Here is a 25,640-nt window from a genome sequence, read left to right as displayed (position 1 = left end):
TTCCTTGCCGCACAGGGCAAACGCAGGCAATGTGGAGACGAGCGCTTGGTCATCGAACGTTCTCTCTTCCCCGACCGCAACAGACTTGAAATTGCCTGTGCTCGGGCCCGTTAGTGCTACAACGTAGCCCTAGTTATTATTATTATTATTATTATTTTTCTTAGCTTAAATGAATTGGCTTTTTGAGGGCTTTAATGTGCTCAAAAAGTTGTAGGAGTTTGCAGTAAATTCGAAGGCGGCGTAAAATTACGTATTCTGGAGTATTTTGAAAAGGGCGTGGCAAAATGGCTCAAGAGCGCCACCTACGGAAAAGCCCCTCATTTAGCATTCACCGATCCTCAAAAAAAACAAAGATTATTGTGTATCATGACTAGATGCACAAAAAAGTCCATCAGTGCATTATGAATAACGCAACAGGAAGCCCGCCAGTTTGACTTTAGTGGCCATTTTGGTCATATTCCATATTTTTTCTTTGATGTACTTGTCGTACAGCTTTCATCAGATCAACTTCAAATTTAGACGATCGTCATCACAACAAATTGGAGATCTAAAGTTATTGAAGGATTACGTTTTAGCAAAACCGTCTGACCGTGGTGTGGCGTTAAAGTTTGATGAAACGCCATCAAAACACAAGCTTCCATATTTCAGACATATTTTGTCCAATTGAGTCCAAACTAGACACATTCGACAAGAGTCGCCACCAGAAGACATGGGTGCAGAAATTGTGACTTACAATCACAGCGCCCCCTGGTGGTAACGCGAAATGTCTTATTTTGGTACGTGTTATGTTTTTATTTACTACTCAGACAGCTTTCATCAGATCAACTTAAAAATTAGATGAGACTCTACAAAACAAGTTGAAGATCTAAAGTTATCAGAATTTAAACTTTTCATCATACCGTGTGACCGTGGTGAGGTCTCAAAGTTCGACTAAACGCCAATATAAGCGAGCTTCTGTAACTTAGACATATTTTGTCCAATCGACTCCAAACTACACATATAAGACAAGAGTCGCGACCGGAAGACATCTACCTAGAAATCATGACTTAAAAGGAAAGCGCCCCCTGGTGGCATCAGGAAATGTCTTGTTTTGGTCATCTTACTCTTTGATGTATTTCCCTCCAGCCACTTTACTAAACCATGTCAAACTGTGTCAAATTGGTCTCAAGATATTGATAATGTAGGCATAACATTATTGTGACTTTTCATCATGCAGATTGTTAATGGCGTGGCATCAAAGTTCATCAGCTCATCATGACCTATGAAACCCATTTTAACAGAGTTACCCTGAACGCAGCATGAGACCGCTTTCGGTTTGTTACGTCTCACACTTGGATGTATTTCTCCTCATTCACTTTGCTAAACCATGTCAAACTGTGTCACATGGGTCTCAATATATTGATAATGTAGGCATAACATTGCTGTGAGTTTTCATCATGCGGATTATTCATAGCTTTGCAGCAGACTTCTTCAACTCGCCATGACAAACGAAGCTGCATTTAACACAGCTGCAAGTGAACGCCTCATGAGTTACGTCGTCACAAGCTGCGGAGCTGTGTATCACGAAGAACCGGAGAACGGTTGGCGAGTCTGGATGAGAGGACGGCGGCGGAGTCACTGTGGACGTTGTTCGCTCAGCAGGTTAGAGTGTGGGACTCAAAGCTTTTTTCCCCCGTCCGTCGTGTCTTTTCCTGTGTGAACTCTGCCGCTCTCAACAGCAGCACTGGCTATGAGCTAGCTCCTGCTACCTCCAACGAAGCATCTCTCAACTGCTACGTAAGTTAAACGGACACTTCTGACTGACTGTGATGATAAGCAAAAGAGACACTGTGGATGTGTGATGTGTTGTACTGCATTTGTTTGATCTGTTTACTAATACTAGCTCTAATAAATACTGTATAAATTATATTTTGCTCCTGAATTGAACTGTGTTAAAGGGGTTCACATGGAAAATATATGTTCAATTATGTAAAGGGTGATTTTTGTTACTATTATACTAATGGAGATTTAGCACTTGCTACACATTGTAAGAGCAGCTGTTCAAAGGAGCACTACGTCTTTTAAGGCTCTTTATTCAGAGTCACGGTGTTGATGTCCTGTCACGTGTTACAGTGAAAAATAACCGTGTCTCCCACCTTCAGTATTTAAATCGTTAATCTCAGACAGACTTCACTGAATTCTTTTGTTAAATATGAGTAAGTCATAGCCTTGTAACTTTACTAGAACAGACAGTGTCATACAGAGTTGTGGGTTTATATGCACTACCTATTTCCTAATCTGAAATGATTATGCTCTGATTAACTTTGAACTAATATTTTATTTTTACCATTTAAAAGTCTGTTAATTACTTAACCTGGCCCATGTATGACTTTACATATCTGTGTATTGGTTTCATGTTCCTCTAGAAGGTCCAACTTGACACACAACTTGAATCCAACCAGACTGAACACTGACTCCAGGTACAGACCTGATTTCATTACTTAAAAACAATCAAAGTATTGCACATAATACATAATGTATTAAATTATAATGCAATACTTTTAATGTGAAATAGCTCCATTAAAAACATTCATTGTCATGGTAGTGCACGTTTTAATCCAAAAGCATATTCAAATACACAGTTGAATATCCACAGAAAATAAGATTACACACTTTGTTCATATGTAACTCTTCCTCTACAATAATGACGATCACTTTCATGTTTCCTATCATTTTATTAGGGACAGACGAGCCTGAAGGACACAGCTGTGATGACCATGTTCTGTCTCTTATGGCAAAGCAGAAATATAAAACACTGGGTTCTTATCTAAAGTGTATCAAATCAGATCTCCACCATGTTGCTGCTGAGGACATCAGGTGCTGCAGTTCTTCATCTATGAAGAGAAAAAACGCACTGTTAAAGAATGTTTTGTGTTGTGTATAAAGCACAACAGATTTCAGATAGAACTGTTGTACTGTGGTCTTGGTTTATATCCTCATGGTGAAATGTACATATTTTAAGTCCCTTCTGATAAAAGTGCTGAAAGAAATACAACATTGTACAAATACATAAAATGTCTTTCTACCTCATCAGTACTATTCAAGGTGATAATCTCCCACAGACCTATTGATAACAGTCCAAATCAAGTCTTTCCACTTCTCTCAGTGTGAAAACATAATTCTATAATTAATTTGAGAACTGTTTACAACACTGATGTGTGGAGATTAAAATCATACCTAAACTGTCTAATTCACTGTAAAACTCCATGACATTCGCAGGCCATCTGTAGTTAAGGGAGCAACGCATGGAGTGATGTGTAGATTACTAGTTTGATGATGCATGAGGAGAGGCGGTGGTCGAGTGGCAGAAACTTGGACTATGGGCAGAGAAGGTCTCTGGTTCGTCTTTGGTTCGACTCCATGGAGAGACAACAAAAGTCGCACCTGGATTGATCTGTCCAAAAATCCAAGAGTCTCCCTACCCTCTCTAGTGCCCATGAGCAAGGCACCTCACTCCCCCAACATCTGCTCCCCCGAGTGCCGTACATGGTCGCTCACTGCTCTGTGTGTCCTGCACCAGATGGGTAAAAAGCAGCGATTAAATGTCCCTACCTGCATGAGTGTGCCTTTGCATGTCTGTGCATGTGTTTTGGATGAATACATGGATTTTAATCTTAATCTTTTAATCTTAATCAGTTGTCTTCCAGTTGACCAGCATGAAGCTGCAGATCTCCACCATGTTGCTGCTGGGGACATCAGGAGCTGCATTAATGAGGAGCAGAAGCGTACTGTTATGAATGTTTTGTGTTGTTTATGAAGCACTACTTATTTCAGCTAGAACCGATGTACTAGGGTCTGGGTTTGTATCCTAATGGTTAAATGCACATACTTTAAATCGCTTTTGATAAAACGTGACAAAGAAATACAACATTGTACACATAGATAAAATGTCTTTCTACCTCATCTGTAATATTCAAGGTGATGATCTCCCACAGAGCTGTTGATAACAGTCCACATCAAGTCTCTCCACTTCCCTCAGTGTGAAAACATAATTATATAATTAATTGGAGAAGTGTTTACAACACTGATGTGTGGACATTATAATGTTATCACTACTGTCTAATTCACTCTACAACTCCATGACAGACTAAATAAACGATGTGAAAATAGTAATGGCGGATATACCATCCTGTATCAGAATATTGGTGAAACAGTTACTATCACATGAAACGTACACGTGTAGCGTATTGATAGTAACTCATTAAAAAAAATAATGTCACAACCAAAACAAGACTGTCGAGTTATCTTGCTTCAATCTGTTCATTAGACGTGATAAATAAACGGTAACTTTTATAACAATTACATATTACAAAAAACTTGAGGCATGTAAGCATATGATGATAGATAAAGCAATATGTTATGTTGGATAGTTTCAAGGTTACTTACCTCTAGTTCAGCACCAGCGGCTGGCCAGAAGAAGTGGAGCGATCTTCCTTGCCGCACAGGGCAAACGCAGGCAATGTGGAGACGAGCGCTTGGTCATCGAACGTTCTCTCTTCCCCGACCGCAACAGACTTGAAATTGCCTGTGCTCGGGCCCGTTAGTGCTACAACGTAGCCCTAGTTAGGGCCCGAGCACCGAATGGTGAGAGGCCCTATTGAATCTGTAAGGATTTTTATTATTATTATTATTATTATTATTATTATTATTATTATTATTATTATTATTATTTCCCTTTGGGGGGCTTTTTCAGGGTCTAGACATGCTCAAAAAGTTATGAAACTTTGCAGGAAATTCAAGGTCTGCGGATATTTTAGTATTCTGGAGTAATTGGAATTGGGCGTGGCAAAATGGCTCTACAGCGCCCCCTGGAACCAGCCCCTAGGTTTCCACATAACGGATTTTCATCAAAATCTGGATATAGGTGTATCGTGACCAGTCATGAAAAAAAGTCTCATGGAGCATTATGAAAAACGCAACAGGAAGTCCGCCATTTTGCTTTTAGTGGCCATTTTGGCAATATCCCACATTTTTACTTTTACTTACTTGTCCCAGGGCTTTCATCAGATCAACTTCAAATTCAGATGAGTGTCATCACAACAAGATGGAGATAAAAAATGATTGAGGGATTTTTTTTTTATCACACCGTGTGACCGTGGCATGGCGTTAAAAATTGGTTACACGCCATCAAAACACGGGCATCTGTATCTCGGACATACATGTTCCAATCAAGTCCAAACTAGACATGTAAGACAATAGTCCCCGCCTGATGACATCTATGCATAAATTATGACTTAAAACCGCAGCGCCCCCTGGTGGCAACAGGAAATGTCTTGTTTTTGGCTTGTCTTACACTTGGATGAATTTCTCCTCATCCACTGACCTCAACCATGTCAAACTGTATCAAATGGGTCCCAAGACATTGACAATGAAGACATAAGATTACCGTGACTTTTCGTCAAACGCCATATGAATGGCGTGGCATTAAAGTTCATCAACTCGCCGTGAAACACGAAATTGCTGTAACTTCAGTGTTCATGATTCTATCTCTCTCAAACTACATGTGTGTAACAACAGCCCCCCCCTGAAGATATTCATATGGTTTTAAGAAATGGGCGTGGCAAAAAAACTGACCAGCGCCCCCTATAGGGCAACCCCGGCACTACGATGGCCGACATTTATACAAATCTATCGGGACATGTGTCGTTTTATAACAAACAAAAAAATATCTTGGATAGGTATGCTTGACCAAACAGGGAGGCCGCCATTTTGGATTAAGTGGCCATTTTTTTTCCATATTCCACATTTTTACTTGATGCACTTGTCCCAGGGCTTTCATCAGATTAACTTCAAATTAAGATCAGTGCCATCACAACAAGATGGAGATAAAAAGTGATTAAGAGATTGACCTTTCGTCACACTGTGTGACCGTGGCGTGGCGTCTTGAGTTTGATTAAACGCCATCAAAACACGAGGTTCTGTATCTCGGACATACATTGTCCAATCGAGTCCAAACTAGACATGTAAGACAAGGGTGCCATCCTGATGACATCTACACAGAAATTATGACTTGAAATTACAGCGCCCCCTGGTGGCTACACGAAGTGACATGTTTTATACTTTGATGAACTGCTCCTGGCTGATTTACAATATACAGCTCAAATCAGATCAGTCAAGTCATTAGATCATGGTCAGAATTGTGACGTTTCCTCAAACCGTGTAAACATTGATGTGCGGCGAAGGATTTTCCTTCGCCAAAGGACACGATGTTATCATAACTCCACTGTGCATTGTCCTATCACTACAAAACTTCTGTCACATGGTCAGAGTCCAAGCCTGAACAGCTCTATGTGTCAATATTTCCTCAGTGTCATAGCGCCACCTAATGATTCGCCAGGAAACAGGAAGTACTTTGTTAATCCACTCTGCATTATCCAACCGGCTCCAAACTACTGACCTATGATCACAATCCTGAATAGAACAGCTCCATATATGAATATTAGTTCAGGATCATAGCGCCACCTATTGATCAGTGTGAAAATTAAGTTGCGGAAACATTGTCCAATTGACACAAAATTTCTCACGCTACATCAGACTGCCTACTTGAACAGATCTATATGTCTGTGCGTAATAATAGTGATGGCGCCACCTACTGGCAAACCTACTGCCGCAGAGCGCAAAACGCATGCAACGTGGAGAAGTGCATGCTCGATCGATGATGTGTGCTTGGTCATCGATCGCTCTCTCCACCGACCGCAACAGGCTTCAACGTGCGGGTGCTCGGGCCCGCAAGTGCTACAACGTAGCCCTAGTTAGGGCCCGAGCACCGAAATCGGTGAGAGGACCTATTGAAATTGAAAAGATTATTATTATTATTATTTTTCTTCGCTCAGTGAATTGGCTTTTTGAGGGCTTTAACGTGCTCAAAAAGTTTCTAAAGTGTACAGTAAATTACAAATGTGCGCAAGTTTACGTTTTCTGAAGTATTTTGAAAAGGGCGTGGCAAAATGGCTCAAGAGCGCCACCTACGGAAAAGCCCCTCATTTAGCATTCACCGATCCTCAAAAAAAACATAGACTATTGTGTCTCATGACAAGATGCACAAAAAAGTCCATCAGTGCATTATGAATAACGCAGCAGGAAGCCCGCCAGTTTGACTTTAGTGGCCATTTCGGTCATATTCCATATTTTTTCTTTGATGTACTTGTCGTACAGCTTTCATCAGATCAACTTCAAATTTAGACGATCGTCATCACAACAAATTGGAGATCTAAAGTTATTGAAGGATTACGTTTTAGCAAAACCGTCTGACCGTGGTGTGGCGTTAAAGTTTGATGAAACGCCATCAAAACACACGCTTCCATATTTCAGACATATTTTATCCAATTGAGTCCAAACTAGACACATACGCCAAGAGTCGCCGCCAGAAGACATCGGTGCAGAAATTGTGACTTACAATCACAGCGCCCCCTGGTGGCAACAGGAAATGTCTTGTTTTTGGTACGTGTTATGTTTTTATGTACTACTCAGACAGCTTTCATCAGATCAACTTAAAAATTAGATGAGACTCTACAAAACAAGATGAAGATCTAAAGTTATCAATATTTAAACTTTTCATCATACCGTGTGACCGTGGTGAGGTCTCAAAGTTTGACTAAACGCCAATATAAGCGAGCTTCTGTAACTTAGACATATTTTGTCCAATCGACTCCAAACTACACATATAAGACAAGAGTCGCGACCGGAAGACATCTACCTAGAAATCATGACTTAAAAGGAAAGCGCCCCCTGGTGGCATCAGGAAATGTCTTGTTTTTGTACATCGTGCGCTTTGATTTATTTGTCGGAGAGCTTTCATCACATCAATTTAAAATTTAGACGGGTGGCATCACAACAAGATGGAGATCTAAAGTTATCAAAGAAACAACTTTTCGACACACCCTCTGACTGTGGCGGGGCGTCAAATCAGCTCACCATGACACACGAAAACGCTTAAAGGGGACATATTCGCTTTAAAGGGGACATATTATTTCCATTTCAACACAGTTGATATGGTTCCTTGGGGTCTTAATGAAATGTCAGTAAAATATTTTGGTAAAAATACCCCAAGGATGATTTAAAAAAGCACCTTTTTACTCTGTCTAAAACAGACCTCCTCAGATCAACCTGTTTTGAGGGCTTTAATGTGCTCAAAAAGTTGTAGGAGTTTGCAGCAAATTCGAAGGTGGCTTAAATTTACGTATTCTGGAGTATTTTGAAAAGGGCGTGGCAAAATGTCTCAAGAGCGCCACCTACGGAAAAGCCCCTCATTTAGCATTCACCGATCCTCAAAAAAAACATAGACTATTGTGTATCATGACTAGATGCACAAAAAAGTCCATCAGTGCATTATGAATAACGCAACAGGAAGCCCGCCAGTTTGACTTTAGTGGACATTTTGGTCATCGTCCATATTTTTTCTTCGATGTACTTGTCGTACAGCTTTCATCAGATCAACTTCAAATTTAGATGATCGTCATCACAACAAATTGGAGAGCTAAAGTTATTGAAGGATTACGTTTTAGCAAAACCGTCTGACCGTGGTGTGGCGTTAAAGTTTGATGAAACGCCATTTAAACACAAGGTTCCATATTTCAGACATAGTTTGTCCAATTGAGTCCAAACTAGACACATACGACAAGAGTCGCGACCAGAAGACATCACTGCAGAAATTGTGACTTAGAATCACAGCGCCCCCTGGTGGCAACAGGAAATGTCTTGTTTTTAAGACGTGTTATGTTTTTATGTACTACTCGGAGAGCTTTCATCAGATCAACTTAAAAATTAGATGACACTCTACAAAACAAGATGAAGATCTAAAGTTATCAATATTTAAACTTTTCATCATACCGTGTGACCGTGGTGAGGTCTCAAAGTTCGACTAAACGCCAATATAAGCGAGCTTCTGTAACTTAGACATATTTTGTCCAATCGACTCCAAACTACACATATAAGACAAGAGTCGAGACCGGAAGACATCTACCTAGAAATCATGACTTAAAAGGAAAGCGCCCCCTGGTGGCATCAGGAAATGTCTTGTTTTTGTACATCGTGCGCTTTGATTTATTTGTCGGAGAGCTTTCATCACATCAATTTAAAATTTAGACGGATGGCATCACAACAAGATGGAGATCTAAAGTTATCAAAGAAACAACTTTTCGACACACCGTCTGACTGTGGCGGGGCGTCAAATCAGCTCACCATGACACACGAAAACGCTTAAAGGAGACAAATTCGCTTTAAAGGGGACATATTATTTCCATTTCACCACAGTTGATATGGTTCCTTGGGGTCTTAATGAAATGTCTGTAAAATATTTTGGTAAAAATACCCCAAGGATAATTTAAAACAGCACCTTTTTACTCTGTCTAAAACAGACCTCCTCAGATCAACCTGTTTTGAAGGCCCCGCCCCCCTCTCACCCCGCCCCCATCTTACCCCACCCCCTTTCACCCCTCTCATCCCTCCCCCTTCTCACCCCTCCCCCCTCTCATGGAGGTGTAGGACATGTGCTTGAATGTGTTCTCACTACAGAATGCATTCAACATCTATAGGGCAGATTATGGGCCTCGTGAAAATTTACGTATTCTGGGGTATTTGGAAATGGGTGTGGCAAAATGGCTCAACAGCGCCACCAACGGTGCTTTCCCTCATTTACGGAGAAACACCTCATTTAGCATTCACTGATCCGCACGAAATTGAAGACAGTTGTGTATCATCACCAGATGCACAAAAAACGCGCCGGAGCAATATGAAAAACGCAACAGGAAGCACGCCATTTTCGATTTCGTGGCCATTTTGGTCATATTCCATAATCTTTTACTTTGATATACTTCTCGTACAGCTTTCATCACATCAACTGAAAATTTAGACGAGTGTCATTACAACAAGATGGAGATCTAAAGTTATCAAAGAAACAACTTTTCGTCACACTGTCTGACTGTGGCAGGGCGTAACATCAGCTCGCCATGACACACGAAAACGCTTTAACTTCCGTGTTCATGGGTCCATCTCCCTCAAACTACATGTGTGTATCATCAGCCCCCCTCCCTTGAAGTTATTCAGATGGTTTTAAAGAATGGGCGTGGCAAAATGGCTCAACAGCGCCACCAACGGAGCTTCCCCTCATTTATGGAGAAACACCTCATTTAGAATTCACTGATCCTCACGAAATTGAAGACAGTTGTGTATCATCACCAGATACACAAAAAACGCGCTCGGAGCAATTGGAAAAACGCAACAGGAACCCCGCCATTTTCGATTTGGACCATATTCCATGTTTTTTATTTTCAAGTACTTCTTGGAGAGCTTTCATCAGGTCAACTGAAAATTTAGACGAGTGTCATCACAACAAGATGGAGATCTAAAGTTATTGAAAGATCAATTTTTCGCCACACCGTGTGACCGTGGCGAGGCGTCAAAATGTGACTAAACGCCATCAAAACACAAGCTTCTGTATCTTGGACATATTTGGTCCAATCGAGTTCAAACTACACATGTAAGACAAGAAGCGCGACCTGATGACATCAACAAAGACACCATGACTTAAAATCATAGCGCCACCTGCTGGCTACAGGAAGTGAAGCGTTTATATCGCAGCAGTGCGCAAATGCATGCAACGCTGAGACGAGCGCTTGGTCATCGAACGTTCTCTCTTCCCCGACCGCAACAGACTTGAAATTGCCTGTGCTCGGGCCCGTTAGTGCTACAACGTAGCCCTAGTTATTATTATTTTTCTTAGCTTAAATGAATTGGCTTTTTGAGGGCTTTAATGTGCTCAAAAAGTTGTAGGAGTTTGCAGTAAATTCGAAGGCGGCGTAAAATTACGTATTCTGGAGTATTTTGAAAAGGGCGTGGCAAAATGGCTCAAGAGCGCCACCTACGGAAAAGCCCCTCATTTAGCATTCACCGATCCTCAAAAAAAACAAAGATTATTGTGTATCATGACTAGATGCACAAAAAAGTCCATCAGTGCATTATGAATAACGCAACAGGAAGCCCGCCAGTTTGACTTTAGTGGCCATTTTGGTCATATTCCATATTTTTTCTTTGATGTACTTGTCGTACAGCTTTCATCAGATCAACTTCAAATTTAGACGATCGTCATCACAACAAATTGGAGATCTAAAGTTATTGAAGGATTACGTTTTAGCAAAACCGTCTGACCGTGGTGTGGCGTTAAAGTTTGATGAAACGCCATCAAAACACAAGCTTCCATATTTCAGACATATTTTGTCCAATTGAGTCCAAACTAGACACATTCGACAAGAGTCGCCACCAGAAGACATGGGTGCAGAAATTGTGACTTACAATCACAGCGCCCCCTGGTGGTAACGCGAAATGTCTTATTTTGGTACGTGTTATGTTTTTATGTACTACTCAGACAGCTTTCATCAGATCAACTTAAAAATTAGATGAGACTCTACAAAACAAGATGAAGATCTAAAGTTATCAGAATTTAAACTTTTCATCATACCGTGTGACCGTGGTGAGGTCTCAAAGTTCGACTAAACGCCAATATAAGCGAGCTTCTGTAACTTAGACATATTTTGTCCAATCGACTCCAAACTACACATATAAGACAAGAGTCGCGACCGGAAGACATCTACCTAGAAATCATGACTTAAAAGGAAAGCGCCCCCTGGTGGCATCAGGAAATGTCTTGTTTTGGTCATCTTACTCTTTGATGTATTTCCCTCCAGCCACTTTACTAAACCATGTCAAACTGTGTCAAATTGGTCTCAAGATATTGATAATGTAGGCATAACATTATTGTGACTTTTCATCATGCAGATTGTTAATGGCGTGGCATCAAAGTTCATCAGCTCATCATGACCTATGAAACCCATTTTAACAGAGTTACCCTGAACGCAGCATGAGACCGCTTTCGGTTTGTTACGTCTCACACTTGGATGTATTTCTCCTCATTCACTTTGCTAAACCATGTCAAACTGTGTCACATGGGTCTCAATATATTGATAATGTAGGCATAACATTGCTGTGAGTTTTCATCATGCGGATTATTCATAGCTTTGCAGCAGACTTCTTCAACTCGCCATGACAAACGAAGCTGCATTTAACACAGCTGCAAGTGAACGCCTCATGAGTTACGTCGTCACAAGCTGCGGAGCTGTGTATCACGAAGAACCGGAGAACGGTTGGCGAGTCTGGATGAGAGGACGGCGGCGGAGTCACTGTGGACGTTGTTCGCTCAGCAGGTTAGAGTGTGGGACTCAAAGCTTTTTTTCCCCGTCCGTCGTGTCTTTTCCTGTGTGAACTCTGCCGCTCTCAACAGCAGCACTGGCTATGAGCTAGCTCCTGCTACCTCCAACGAAGCATCTCTCAACTGCTACGTAAGTTAAACGGACACTTCTGACTGACTGTGATGATAAGCAAAAGAGACACTGTGGATGTGTGATGTGTTGTACTGCATTTGTTTGATCTGTTTACTAATACTAGCTCTAATAAATACTGTATAAATTATATTTTGCTCCTGAATTGAACTGTGTTAAAGGGGTTCACATGGAAAATATATGTTCAATTATGTAAAGGGTGATTTTTGTTACTATTATACTAATGGAGATTTAGCACTTGCTACACATTGTAAGAGCAGCTGTTCAAAGGAGCACTACGTCTTTTAAGGCTCTTTATTCAGAGTCACGGTGTTGATGTCCTGTCACGTGTTACAGTGAAAAATAACCGTGTCTCCCACCTTCAGTATTTAAATCGTTAATCTCAGACAGACTTCACTGAATTCTTTTGTTAAATATGAGTAAGTCATAGCCTTGTAACTTTACTAGAACAGACAGTGTCATACAGAGTTGTGGGTTTATATGCACTACCTATTTCCTAATCTGAAATGATTATGCTCTGATTAACTTTGAACTAATATTTTATTTTTACCATTTAAAAGTCTGTTAATTACTTAACCTGGCCCATGTATGACTTTACATATCTGTGTATTGGTTTCATGTTCCTCTAGAAGGTCCAACTTGACACACAACTTGAATCCAACCAGACTGAACACTGACTCCAGGTACAGACCTGATTTCATTACTTAAAAACAATCAAAGTATTGCACATAATACATAATGTATTAAATTATAATGCAATACTTTTAATGTGAAATAGCTCCATTAAAAACATTCATTGTCATGGTAGTGCACGTTTTAATCCAAAAGCATATTCAAATACACAGTTGAATATCCACAGAAAATAAGATTACACACTTTGTTCATATGTAACTCTTCCTCTACAATAATGACGATCACTTTCATGTTTCCTATCATTTTATTAGGGACAGACGAGCCTGAAGGACACAGCTGTGATGACCATGTTCTGTCTCTTATGGCAAAGCAGAAATATAAAACACTGGGTTCTTATCTAAAGTGTATCAAATCAGATCTCCACCATGTTGCTGCTGAGGACATCAGGTGCTGCAGTTCTTCATCTATGAAGAGAAAAAACGCACTGTTAAAGAATGTTTTGTGTTGTGTATAAAGCACAACAGATTTCAGATAGAACTGTTGTACTGTGGTCTTGGTTTATATCCTCATGGTGAAATGTACATATTTTAAGTCCCTTCTGATAAAAGTGCTGAAAGAAATACAACATTGTACAAATACATAAAATGTCTTTCTACCTCATCAGTACTATTCAAGGTGATAATCTCCCACAGACCTATTGATAACAGTCCAAATCAAGTCTTTCCACTTCTCTCAGTGTGAAAACATAATTCTATAATTAATTTGAGAACTGTTTACAACACTGATGTGTGGAGATTAAAATCATACCTAAACTGTCTAATTCACTGTAAAACTCCATGACATTCGCAGGCCATCTGTAGTTAAGGGAGCAACGCATGGAGTGATGTGTAGATTACTAGTTTGATGATGCATGAGGAGAGGCGGTGGTCGAGTGGCAGAAACTTGGACTATGGGCAGAGAAGGTCTCTGGTTCGTCTTTGGTTCGACTCCATGGAGAGACAACAAAAGTCGCACCTGGATTGATCTGTCCAAAAATCCAAGAGTCTCCCTACCCTCTCTAGTGCCCATGAGCAAGGCACCTCACTCCCCCAACATCTGCTCCCCCGAGTGCCGTACATGGTCGCTCACTGCTCTGTGTGTCCTGCACCAGATGGGTAAAAAGCAGCGATTAAATGTCCCTACCTGCATGAGTGTGCCTTTGCATGTCTGTGCATGTGTTTTGGATGAATACATGGATTTTAATCTTAATCTTTTAATCTTAATCAGTTGTCTTCCAGTTGACCAGCATGAAGCTGCAGATCTCCACCATGTTGCTGCTGGGGACATCAGGAGCTGCATTAATGAGGAGCAGAAGCGTACTGTTATGAATGTTTTGTGTTGTTTATGAAGCACTACTTATTTCAGCTAGAACCGATGTACTAGGGTCTGGGTTTGTATCCTAATGGTTAAATGCACATACTTTAAATCGCTTTTGATAAAACGTGACAAAGAAATACAACATTGTACACATAGATAAAATGTCTTTCTACCTCATCTGTAATATTCAAGGTGATGATCTCCCACAGAGCTGTTGATAACAGTCCACATCAAGTCTCTCCACTTCCCTCAGTGTGAAAACATAATTATATAATTAATTGGAGAAGTGTTTACAACACTGATGTGTGGACATTATAATGTTATCACTACTGTCTAATTCACTCTACAACTCCATGACAGACTAAATAAACGATGTGAAAATAGTAATGGCGGATATACCATCCTGTATCAGAATATTGGTGAAACAGTTACTATCACATGAAACGTACACGTGTAGCGTATTGATAGTAACTCATTAAAAAAAATAATGTCACAACCAAAACAAGACTGTCGAGTTATCTTGCTTCAATCTGTTCATTAGACGTGATAAATAAACGGTAACTTTTATAACAATTACATATTACAAAAAACTTGAGGCATGTAAGCATATGATGATAGATAAAGCAATATGTTATGTTGGATAGTTTCAAGGTTACTTACCTCTAGTTCAGCACCAGCGGCTGGCCAGAAGAAGTGGAGCGATCTTCCTTGCCGCACAGGGCAAACGCAGGCAATGTGGAGACGAGCGCTTGGTCATCGAACGTTCTCTCTTCCCCGACCGCAACAGACTTGAAATTGCCTGTGCTCGGGCCCGTTAGTGCTACAACGTAGCCCTAGTTGTTATTGTTGTTGGATACTAGTGTTGAGCACTGTATGTTATTGAAATAAAGCTATGTTTTTTTTAATATTCTAATCAAAACCTCAGTTTTTTTTCTCATTGCGGTGGGCTATTTAAACCGCGCCGCCCAAGTGCGCCCCCCCCAAAAAAAATGTCACCAGCCGCCACTGGTCACTACGTGAACATACCCCAAGGACAATATTTGCTAGCTGAGGCAGAATGGCTCAACACTACTTAAGTGAAACAGGAAGTCGTAACCCTTGCTTCGATCATTATCATTAGGGAATATCACAGCACTCCCCAAGTGGCGACAGGAAATATCTTGTTTTTTAAATGTTTTATACTTTGACGTACTTCTCCTGGTCCATTGATCACAACCATTTCAAACTGTATGAGAAGGGCCTGAAGACATCTGTAGGAGCCAAATTAACCTTTATGTTGACTCTTATGCTATTTTTCCTTTATTAGTACGTGCATGTGTGTGTATGTAAGAATGAATGAGTGACACTGTGTCAGTAGGTGTTTTTACCCCCACCTAGAGGACACCTGAACTGGACCTGATAGGCTGAAGGCGGAGCCCAAGGGGAAAAGGCTTAAGCCAGAGAATCTGGGCGTGGCTGAGGAAGGCAACAGTTTTTTTACCGTGTGCTGTGACGTTTGCCGGGGAAACTGTGCTCTAGGAGAGACTCTTTAGTTTAATGTCTTTTAGTTTGTTTCCACCAACTTGTAATCCACCTTACTGCAATAAAATGTCAAAGGGACCAACTGGACTCACCTCTACTCCTCATCGTTTCTACACGCGTCAGAACCAAAACCGAGCTCAGCCACCAGTAGTAGTAAAATAGAAATTGCTGCTACAACATCAATGATTAATTCTTATGAAAACCGATATTTCGCTGAACAGCGTATCTGTAGTGTGGAGTCAAATTTAAAGTGTTCACCCTGACAAACAAATATGTTGTAACTTCAGTGTACTTTGTTCAATCTCCCTCAATCTTCAAGTGACTACTTCATCTCTCCCCAAAGACATTTATATGGGTTTTTTGAATGGGCGTAGCAAAATAACATCACAACAAAAGATTTTAGAAAGTTTTTCTATTGGGCACCATATTGCAGTCCTATATTTTGTTTAGATGACAACAGTAACTAGTACTACCGGCTGTGGCTGAGGGGTAGAGTGGTTGTCCTTCAACCAAAGGGTCAGTGGATGTGGTATCCTGCCCATAGATGCAATGTATGAATGGGTCAACTGCAAACTGCGCTTTGAGTGGTCATCAAAATTAGAGAAGCGTTATATAAAGTCCATTTAGTGCCATTGTGGTCAAGCTTCATTAAAACATACCTGTCTGTATCCAGAGAGCCAATAGAAGAAAACACATGGTGTTTAACATCTATATCATCTTATCCATAAGCTCATTTCTCAGCTCTGACAGAAAGACGTTAAGCAAGTTGTCTTTTTCAAAACTGATTCACTTCTTTTATTTGAAGTTCAAGAACTTTTTAAGTCAAGCAACTTAAAGACAGTCAGTCAACACCAACACTTTTATTGGAAAACATGGAAAAGAATACCATTTGTTTTCTCCAGATTAGCAAAATACATCAAGAAACAAAGTATTTTAGGAGGTATCCATAGTGTGTACAGATTCATCAACCAGCTCCAGGTCCAGTGGGGTCACAACCTTTGTCAGCACACCAGTGGTACCCCTTTTGTACTTGTAGTCACCAGTTCTATATGGGGGAAACCAAAGAAAATAGGATTAATACGTTTCTATCAAACCAAGGGATGAACAAGATACATAAAAAAATGTTGAGGCTTGTTAATTGTAGTACCACATGTTTCCTTTTTATCAGCTCAGCACGCCACAAAAAAAATTGAACGTGTGGTTAGTTTTTTTTTTCCATGCATGTTAATTATGGTAATTTTAAGCAAGCCAAGTTGCTATATTACAAACCACTTTGCTTACAACAAATGCTCTACATGTCAATATATTTGGCCAATCAGATGGAGGCCTGCTGCCCCAGATAATAAATGAAAGATTCAGATCATTGTAGGGTTTTTCCGTCAACTAATCGTTGTCGGAATCTGAGGGCGCGCGCAACTTCTCAGACAGGCAACAGCATTCAATGCCATTTAGGCTTCTACTAGATGCCTGCAATCATCAAGATCTGACACCTTTGAGTAATTCACTATCTTGCTGCCACAAACAAATTAGTTGTGACCTTTATAATTACGTTGACTTGTTTGTGTTTTTAGTCCCTGGAGACTGTTTAGCGATTTCTCTGTAGCTTGCTCATTTTATTCAGGAAATAACAGCTAATGCCTATTTTATTGTCACAAATTTCTGCCTCTATTGTTACTTGTTAGTGGTGAAGCTTGTAGACAGTGTTATCTTCACATTTACTCTATGACATATTATGTTTGTATAATTCAAATTTATATTTTTACCCCATTAATGGTTTGATGACATTCTATTTTTTCTCAACAGTACTTAGGCGAGTTGTATGAATGGTGTAATTTGATGTTATGTTTCCGTGCAGTTTGTTTCAGCATATTATTTGAAGTATCAATCAAATTTAAATTGTATAGCCCATATTCACAAAATGTATCTTCTTGTATAATACTCATTCTATATGTAGGAAGATGATTCAAGTTTCAGACATCTACAGTTTAATTGTGACTAGTCATAATCCAAGTTGACTTAAATTCTCATAAATTCAGGAAACTTCTCTCTTGAATAGTCAATTTGGTGTTGAAGATATCATGAACTACAATTAAAGGATAAAATATATAATTCAACTAAATTGTAGCTATCTATATTGAGGAACCACACACAAATGAATAAATAAAGTAGTCGGTGGGTTGAAATTTACTATGTAAATTTGTAGTTTTATACATCTAATTAAGTTAAATTTTGGATGTTCATACTTGATTAAGTCCTGCAGACTGACTGTGTGAGCGAAGTGTATCACACAGTCTGTCAGTAGACAAGCTGCACTGGGTCGAATTCATACCTGTATTTACAGAATCTTCCAGCAGGCAATTGATTTAATTGCAAAAAATATTTAATAAAAAAAAAGATGGTTTTATCTATGAAATAACAAATAAAAAAAATAAAGAACTGTTTATTTTATGGCTATTTTTACCTGTTATCAAGGGAAAAAAATATACTGGCAAGTGTAGGCCTACTTTGAAATAATATAAACACATACAGCTGCAGCCTAATATCTTAAAAATATATATTTTAGTTGACATATTAGAAAAAAAATAAAAAAGTGAGAGCAGGTCAGACTGGAGACGGACACAGAAACTGAAGTTCGGTACAAACCAATTGCAGCTTCTACGTCGCTGATCTCTGAGCAGCTGTGACCAGAGAAACTCTTTGTTTTCACAAAGTCACTTACTGGCAGCCATCAATGGGCCATTAATGTTTGTTTTCTATATGTAGACAAATCCTTGATGCTTTCCATTATTTATGTTACAAGTCTGATTTCTAGTAATCAGACAGTGAATTTTCTGTTAAATAATTGTGTTTGTTACTTATACTCCTAGATAATTTGACATTATAAAGGCTAAAGAGAGGCGGTCGATTTTTTGACACTTCTCTTAACAAAATTCTCTACTATTTTTGTTACGCCTCCCTTTTTTCTTTTTTATAAGTTCCTTTTTTGGGGGGGGGGGGGGGGTGCTTGGGTTCATGCACATTGTGTGCATCTGTACATGTTTTTGCTTGATCTTTCATTCATCTTCTGCAGACTAATTAGGGCCCGAGCACCTCTGGTGAGAGGCCCTATTGAAATTGAAAGGATTATTCTAAGAATTTTTAAACATGCTCAAAAAGTTGTAAAAGTTTGCAGTAAATCAGAAAGTGGTGTAAATTTACGTATTCTGGAGTATTTGGAAATGGGCGTGGCAAAATGTCTCAACAGCGCCACCTACGGAAAGCCCCTCATTTAGCATTCACTGATACTCACGAAATGAGGATAGTTGTGTATCATGACAAGATGCACGATGACCATTATGAAAAAATTAACAGGAAGCCCGCCATTTTGGATTAAGTGGCCATTTTGGTCATATTCAATATTTTTACTTTGATGTACATCTCGTAGAGTTTTCACCATATCAACTTAAAATTTAGACGAGTGTCATCACAACAAGATGGAGATGAAAAGTTATTAAAAGATCGATTTCTTGTCTCACGGTGTGAGCTTGGCGTGACGTCAAAGTTTGATTACACGCCATTAAAAACATGAGCTTCTGTATCTTGGACATATTTGGTCCAATCCAGTCCAAACCAGACATGTAAGACAAGAGTCGCGACCTGATGACATCTACAAAGACACCATGATTTAAAACGATAGCACCACCTGCTGGCTACAGAAAGTGAGGCGTTTATCCTTGCTGCAGTGCTCAAACGCATGTAACACGGAGACGAGCGCTTGGTCATCGAACGCTCTTTCTTCACCGACTGCAACAGACTTGAAATCGCCTGTGCTCGGGCCCGTTAGTGCTACAACGTAGCCCTAGTTGTGGTTATTTTCCTCTAATTTTAGTCAGGCCTCTCCCCCAGGCCAATATATGTCTTGTTTATTTTCACGTCTGGTTATTCTGATGAAGACCTGTGTCCGACAACACTAATAAGGAGTAAGAGTGCAAGAGTGCCTTGGTTTATTAACTTTTGACTATCCAAACAGAATCTGCAATTTACATTACAAAGGAACAATAGTTTATTACTGTGCATGCAACTGTACTGACTGATGTAGCCCTCACCTGACACCCTTCTTGTTGGCCTCATCATGGGGTCGGATATAGTCTACTTTGCCCTTGGTGATAACACAAAGATCAATGTTGCTTCCGGAGCCCAGGTCATTGAAGATACCAGCAGCAATGGCATCACGCACCAACCGTTTGGCCTCTTCCTCCTTTAAAATGAAGTTTTACAGATGTCACTTCCACTTTTTTGGGATTATGACTTTATTGTCTATTGTATTTCCATCAATACAATACAACTGGGGGACTAACCTCCATATCAGGCTTGTAGCGGTCCTCAAACACTGCCATAGCTGCCAGAGACCCAGAACCTTTAAATAAGAAATATTGGATCAGTGGCCAGTACTCAGAGAAAGTATCAGTGTTTGTAGCACTACTCCTCTCTACTACATATGGGCTAAACACTTTTATTAATAAGTCAGAGGTAGAACGTGTTTTGTAAGCTGTCATCATCAGCTTATTACAGCAGTTGTTACGACAGCTGAAGCTGAACTGCCAAGTGACATGACAGATGAGGCTGTGTTAGAGAGTCTTTCAGTGTGAATCAGCTTTAAAAGTGTTTGGTTAGTCCAGTTTAACCTACAGGAATTTTTTTTGGAAGGCTACTGATTTTTGTTTTACTGTTACTGATAAAATAATTTACAATTTATCTACTGATGTATTTACAACAGAGATAACACTGAGAAAATATGTCAAACAGATGATGAACTCATTAAGAACCATGTTAACTTCAGAAATAAATGAGGAAAATAGTGAGATAAAATAACTCCGATGACAACAAATCTATATTTGCTAAAAAAAAGAAGATGCCCTTATTGTTTAGGATAATGTTATCTTTGAGTTTGAAAAAAAAAAAATGGAAAAGAGTTCTAAACAGCATCATCCTATGCTCAGAGGCATAGCAAAAACAGCCACATTTAATAATGGTTTGGTATGTTTCAGTTGGATTTTATTTTTTAATCTTAACTATCATTTGGACTTGTCATCGGTAAAAAAATAGATATTTTTCACCTAAATTTTACATACTGAACCTTTAAGATATGAATATCAATTCATATGGAAAAAAATTTAAAGGACGTTACAAATTTGACATTTGCAGTTTCAACAATTTTAGAGAAAAGCAAAAGATGTTTATAAAAACTCTGTCAAAGTCTGCACTAATTGAACTGACTATTCTATCCTATTTTTATAAATTAGTTACCTAAAGTAAATGCAGCTCATACATACTGTTCATTCTTCAGAAAACCATAACAATGTCTAAGCAAAATATAAGATGTGTATAGAACAGTGGCTTGTTGGTGATTGAGACAGACCCATGGTGACATAGGGCAGCTTGTCAGTGGAACCATGAGGGTAGATGCTGTAAATGTGGGGACCATTACAGTCAACTCCACCCAGGACCAGAGCAGCCCCAATGTAGCCCTGATATCTGGAAAACACACAGCAGCACTTCATAAGTTATAAACATCTGAACATTCTATTTCAACTTAAAAAGAAAATTGAGACTGCGTTTTGAATAATTAATAGCAGTTCAGTTTTTAGTACTGTGATTTAGTACTTAAAGTTTCTCAACTTATTTCTAAACAAAGAAGATACACTAATGCAGTTAGGGTTAGGGTTAGTGTACCTGAAGAGCATTTGCTTGAGCATGCGGTTAGCAGTGGCCACACGTGGCACTCTGCCAGTAGAAAGGGAATGAAGCTCGAGGTTCGAGGAAATTATCTGAGTGGTCATCTCTGTGTCGGCAGCTGTTCCTGCTCCACAACAACTGGACGATAAAGACAAAAAGTTAATCTTTAGTCACTATACACACAATTCAAAGACAATGTGAGTCCTGAGCACATAACTCAACCACAAGCTGTAACTATGAAAACCTGAGCAGCTGTTACTTACTAAATGTTTGAGGAGATGTAATGGATTTTCGAGCAGTTCTTGTCTGCCACTATCATGCCTTCAGTGGCTCTAGTGTCAGCTCCCAAGATAACACCATCCTTAAGAGGGACACACAAGACATAATTTACAATCAGTAAATATATGATGCTTTTTAATTTGATACATAAAGACAATTCACAAAACTGAAATGGCAACATAGCAATACATCCAGTTATTAATTCCAGAAATTAATAACTGGATGTGTTCACCGGAATTCCAATTCCGAGTTCTGTGTCAAAGTTTACAGAAACTTGAAATATCAAGTGAACCCTTCAGCTGGTGGGACACCAGAGTTCTGCAGACCAAGTCCTGCAGCTGGTCTTTACTTGCCGTGGCTACATGATTGAGTGACTGCGAATAAGCTTCCGTATCATTCTCTCGTCACAATGAAATGGATGTCTGTTACATGGCCTTGTAAGATCCGTACAGATCTGTACATAACGTCCCAGCCTCAGAAGACACAAGAGCGAAATGGATTGAATTCATATTTGAAGGCATGTCCCGGAAAGAATTGGCAAAAGTCTGTTGGTGTGTGCCCCGGTAGGCCCCGGGTTCCTCCCGAGGCTACGCCTGTCTGAGGGTCGCTTTTCCATCACTTGGAGACCCCATTCCCTGTGTCCCCTGTCGATCCGCTGGGGCTGTCGCAGACAGGCTTCGGCCCGCCTGACTCTGGTTCAAAACGATATGGTTGCAAGATTGTATCTTCGTCTCAAGTAGCCATATTTCTACAAAGGTATTGGATAGCCAAAAATCTGGGCGCTCGTATCTCTTGGAGGTGGGAGGAGGGGTGAGGGGGAGCTTGCTCCTAAGCTTTTAAAGGAACAGGCGCTCAAAACAGGTCACACTGAGGAGGTCTGTTTTAGACAGGGTAAAAAGGGTGCTGTCTTAAATTATCCTTGTGGTATTTTGACCAAAATATGTTACAGACATTTCATTAAGACCTCAAGGAACCATATCAACTTGTGGTAAAATGGGCATAATAGGTCCCCTTTAAGTGGCCTAGTTTGTGTAACTAACCTTGAAGACAATACCACAGATGGTAGTTCCTGTTTTTCGAGCGGCAGGTAAACTGCTTCCCACTTTGTTCACTGCACCTTCCAAAGCAGCATTTCTGAAAATAGAAATAAACAAACATTTGAATAATTGAATGACTGTAAATGTATAACAACCAACTGTTTAGTTTTATGAACCATCGCTTAGTTATGCTGCTATACCACTTCTCTCTCTGCCCCCCATTTATTTTTGCTGTTTTATCCCACCCATAGTTTCTCCCTCTAGCCGTTTATTAGACAGGACCTGCGGGTAAAATCTGGGGAATTGGATACAGGGTTTAACTATCTCAGCCTTTCACACCTGAACAACGCAGCAGAAGGTTTTCCGAACAGCAAATAAAATAATTTGCATTATTCAGGCTAGAGTTGGAACAGATGCAGCAACTCTGCTGATGAGATCAACACTGTCAGCTTTTATCGACCACAAACTATCAAGACATCTTTTTCACTGTCTTCTATTTGTACGTATCTGGGCGATAAGGAAACAAATTTGATCACGGTTATATATTTTTCATATCAGTCGATATTTATCCAATCACTATTTCTGTCAACTCTATTCTAATAAGATTAGTGGCCTCGTCACACGTTTCATGTTGACAACACACTCGTCACAGTTGATCACACACAGATAACCAACACTTGCATTACAGCCTCGGTTCCAAACTGGGGTACATGTACCCCCAGGGGTACGCAAAGTGGTTCAGGGGGTACATGGGGAGAACATTTTATTTGCGTTTTCAAAGTGAAAAAGCCCATTACATTTTCAAACTGAGCTATAAATAATCATGCATTATTCAATAGTCTAAATAGCCAAGTCGCATTGCCAAAAATACTCATGTATACCCATATTCAGCAAAATAATTACATTGCCAATAAAAGTTACAGGTAGGTTAGTGACCGTTAGTAAAAACGAGGGATGGGCATTATTCATCGACTATCGATTAATTGATCCTTAAGAATTTCCTAGATGACATTTTGTTATAGATGTTGCGTTCACTGCCAACACTGCAAAGCTATACGTCTCCATGAGCGCCTGAGGAGTCCACTGCTCTCTTCAAGTAGGAGCTCCAAAGCTAGCCCCTTCGGACCCAGACAGAGCCGGCTCTGGGCTCTGGGTGACGTAGCTGGAGATTGAATGTCTGAAGGGGTACGAGACTGTAAAAAGTTTGGGAACCACTGCATTACAGAAACTACAAAAAACAAACACCTGTTTTCTGAGGAGCGTTTTGGTTGTTTTCATTCTCAGATGACTGAAACTCATTATTGAGAACATCCAGTATCTTCTATAATCATGTCTGCTGACTTTAACCAGCAGCGATAGGACACCAGCATCAAACGAAGGTAGATTGCGGGACGTCGTTACGTTATGTCCACCTGTCCATATGAAACGTGATGTTGACACGGATACATTACATTAACTCGTGATGGGTTTGGGTTTGGTTTTTATTTAAACGACATCTTCAGTAAATCACCACACTTCACACAAAAGCGCTTTGTGAAAATGACGAATCTGCAACCGAGTCTGCAACACCTGGAAATCCAATATGGCCCCTCCGTGTGTCGGTAGTGAAAACTGTAGTTTGTGCTGTTTATTAGCAGTTCTGTCATTAAATGAGTCGCACAAATGGTACTGTCCAACTACTTCCGCTCTACTGCGGTGTTGCTATCGTATGCTAAAATAATTAAAGAAATTCCTCATCGTTAAATCCGTTATGTATTTACTCGGTCAGAAGTGATGAAATGGCGTATTTGGATTTAACCAAAAATTTGATTTCTAGGATAACATGGCAAAAGTAAATTCTCCAAGTATTAAAATCTAATCTAGAAAAAACGTGAATCCTAACAGTGATAACGTTACTAGCGCCGAGAAATGCCTGAGTCATTGTGTAGAAGCCTAGTTCACACGAGATAACATTGCTTGGAAAACGTATTAAAACATGAAACAAACAATCTGTTACAAAAGGTAAAACCTATCGAATTAAGTTGATGTCGTGTAGTCATTCTGACCGTGAGTGCCTACCTTTTGGAGTTTTCGAAATTGAAACCCCCAAACGGTGGTCGATGTACAGTCAATGTCGCCATTTTGGTGAATGGAGTGTAGAGCTTGTACTGCGCATGCGCATTGGGGTTTCTTCTTCTTCTTCTTCTTCTTCTTCTTCTTCTTCTTCTTCTTCTTCTTCTTCTTCTTCTTCTTGTCAGGTTTTTAGAGGGCGGTTGGCAAACAACCTCTATACGTATTACCGCCACCTTCTGAACTTAAGTGTGGATCAGAAAGTTTTCAGTCAACACTATATTCTTTTGATTAGTCCTGTTATAATTAAAAAGGAAAATATTTCCGTGTACCATTTCCTATGTGTTATATAACGTGTATACTACAATTTCATGTTTTCCCAATATCCCTAGAGTTCTTTTTAACCTGTTTAACCAACACGCCTGTTTTGTCAGGCGTGTTGGTTTATCCTAAATAAGAGATGAGCCGGACTGGTCCAATTTTAGTATTTATTGAGATGCAATGAACAACATGATCATGGACAATTATCACAGCCTAGGCTAAATAAGTTAGCAATAGGTAGTTAATAATGGCCCCGGACAAAAGGGGTTTGATATAGTTATAACAGTAGATTTAATATGATTGGTTATGAAAGATTGAAGGGGAGTCACCGCAAATCAATTTGGTTCTTATTTGTCCA

The 25,640-nt window shown here is 39.8% G+C and overlaps 1 protein-coding gene across 1 annotated transcript; it reads right to left on the bottom strand.

The window, feature by feature from the left end:
* Positions 1 to 16,726: 16,726 nt before the first annotated feature.
* psmb7 (proteasome 20S subunit beta 7) lies at positions 16,727 to 25,126 on the bottom strand. The gene is made up of 8 exons (XM_062412872.1): positions 24,971 to 25,126; positions 22,916 to 23,009; positions 21,860 to 21,957; positions 21,594 to 21,734; positions 21,280 to 21,395; positions 20,219 to 20,277; positions 19,967 to 20,118; positions 16,727 to 16,926 (listed from the first exon to the last, which is right to left on the bottom strand). Exons 1-8 carry the CDS (start codon positions 25,030 to 25,032, stop codon positions 16,815 to 16,817), a joined length of 834 nt encoding a protein of 277 aa, XP_062268856.1. The 5' UTR covers positions 25,033 to 25,126; the 3' UTR covers positions 16,727 to 16,814.
* Positions 25,127 to 25,640: the final 514 nt, after the last annotated feature.

This window comes from Platichthys flesus, chromosome 19, assembly GCF_949316205.1.
Source record: "Platichthys flesus chromosome 19, fPlaFle2.1, whole genome shotgun sequence".
Lineage (NCBI taxonomy): Eukaryota > Metazoa > Chordata > Actinopteri > Pleuronectiformes > Pleuronectidae > Platichthys > Platichthys flesus.
This window is presented reverse-complemented; position numbering and strand designations above follow the sequence as displayed.

Bases quoted from the DNA above. Each gene is read 5' to 3' on its own strand.
- psmb7 (XM_062412872.1), bottom strand. From the start codon at position 25,032: ATGGCGACATTGACTGTACATCGACCACCGTTTGGGGGTTTCAATTTC. The intron at 21,958-22,915 runs GTTAGTTACACA...GTCCCTCTTAAG, and splicing joins TCTGTGGTATTGTCTTCAAG to GATGGTGTTATCTTGGGAGC. The intron at 21,735-21,859 runs GTAAGTAACAGC...TTTATCGTCCAG, and splicing joins TACATCTCCTCAAACATTTA to TTGTTGTGGAGCAGGAACAG.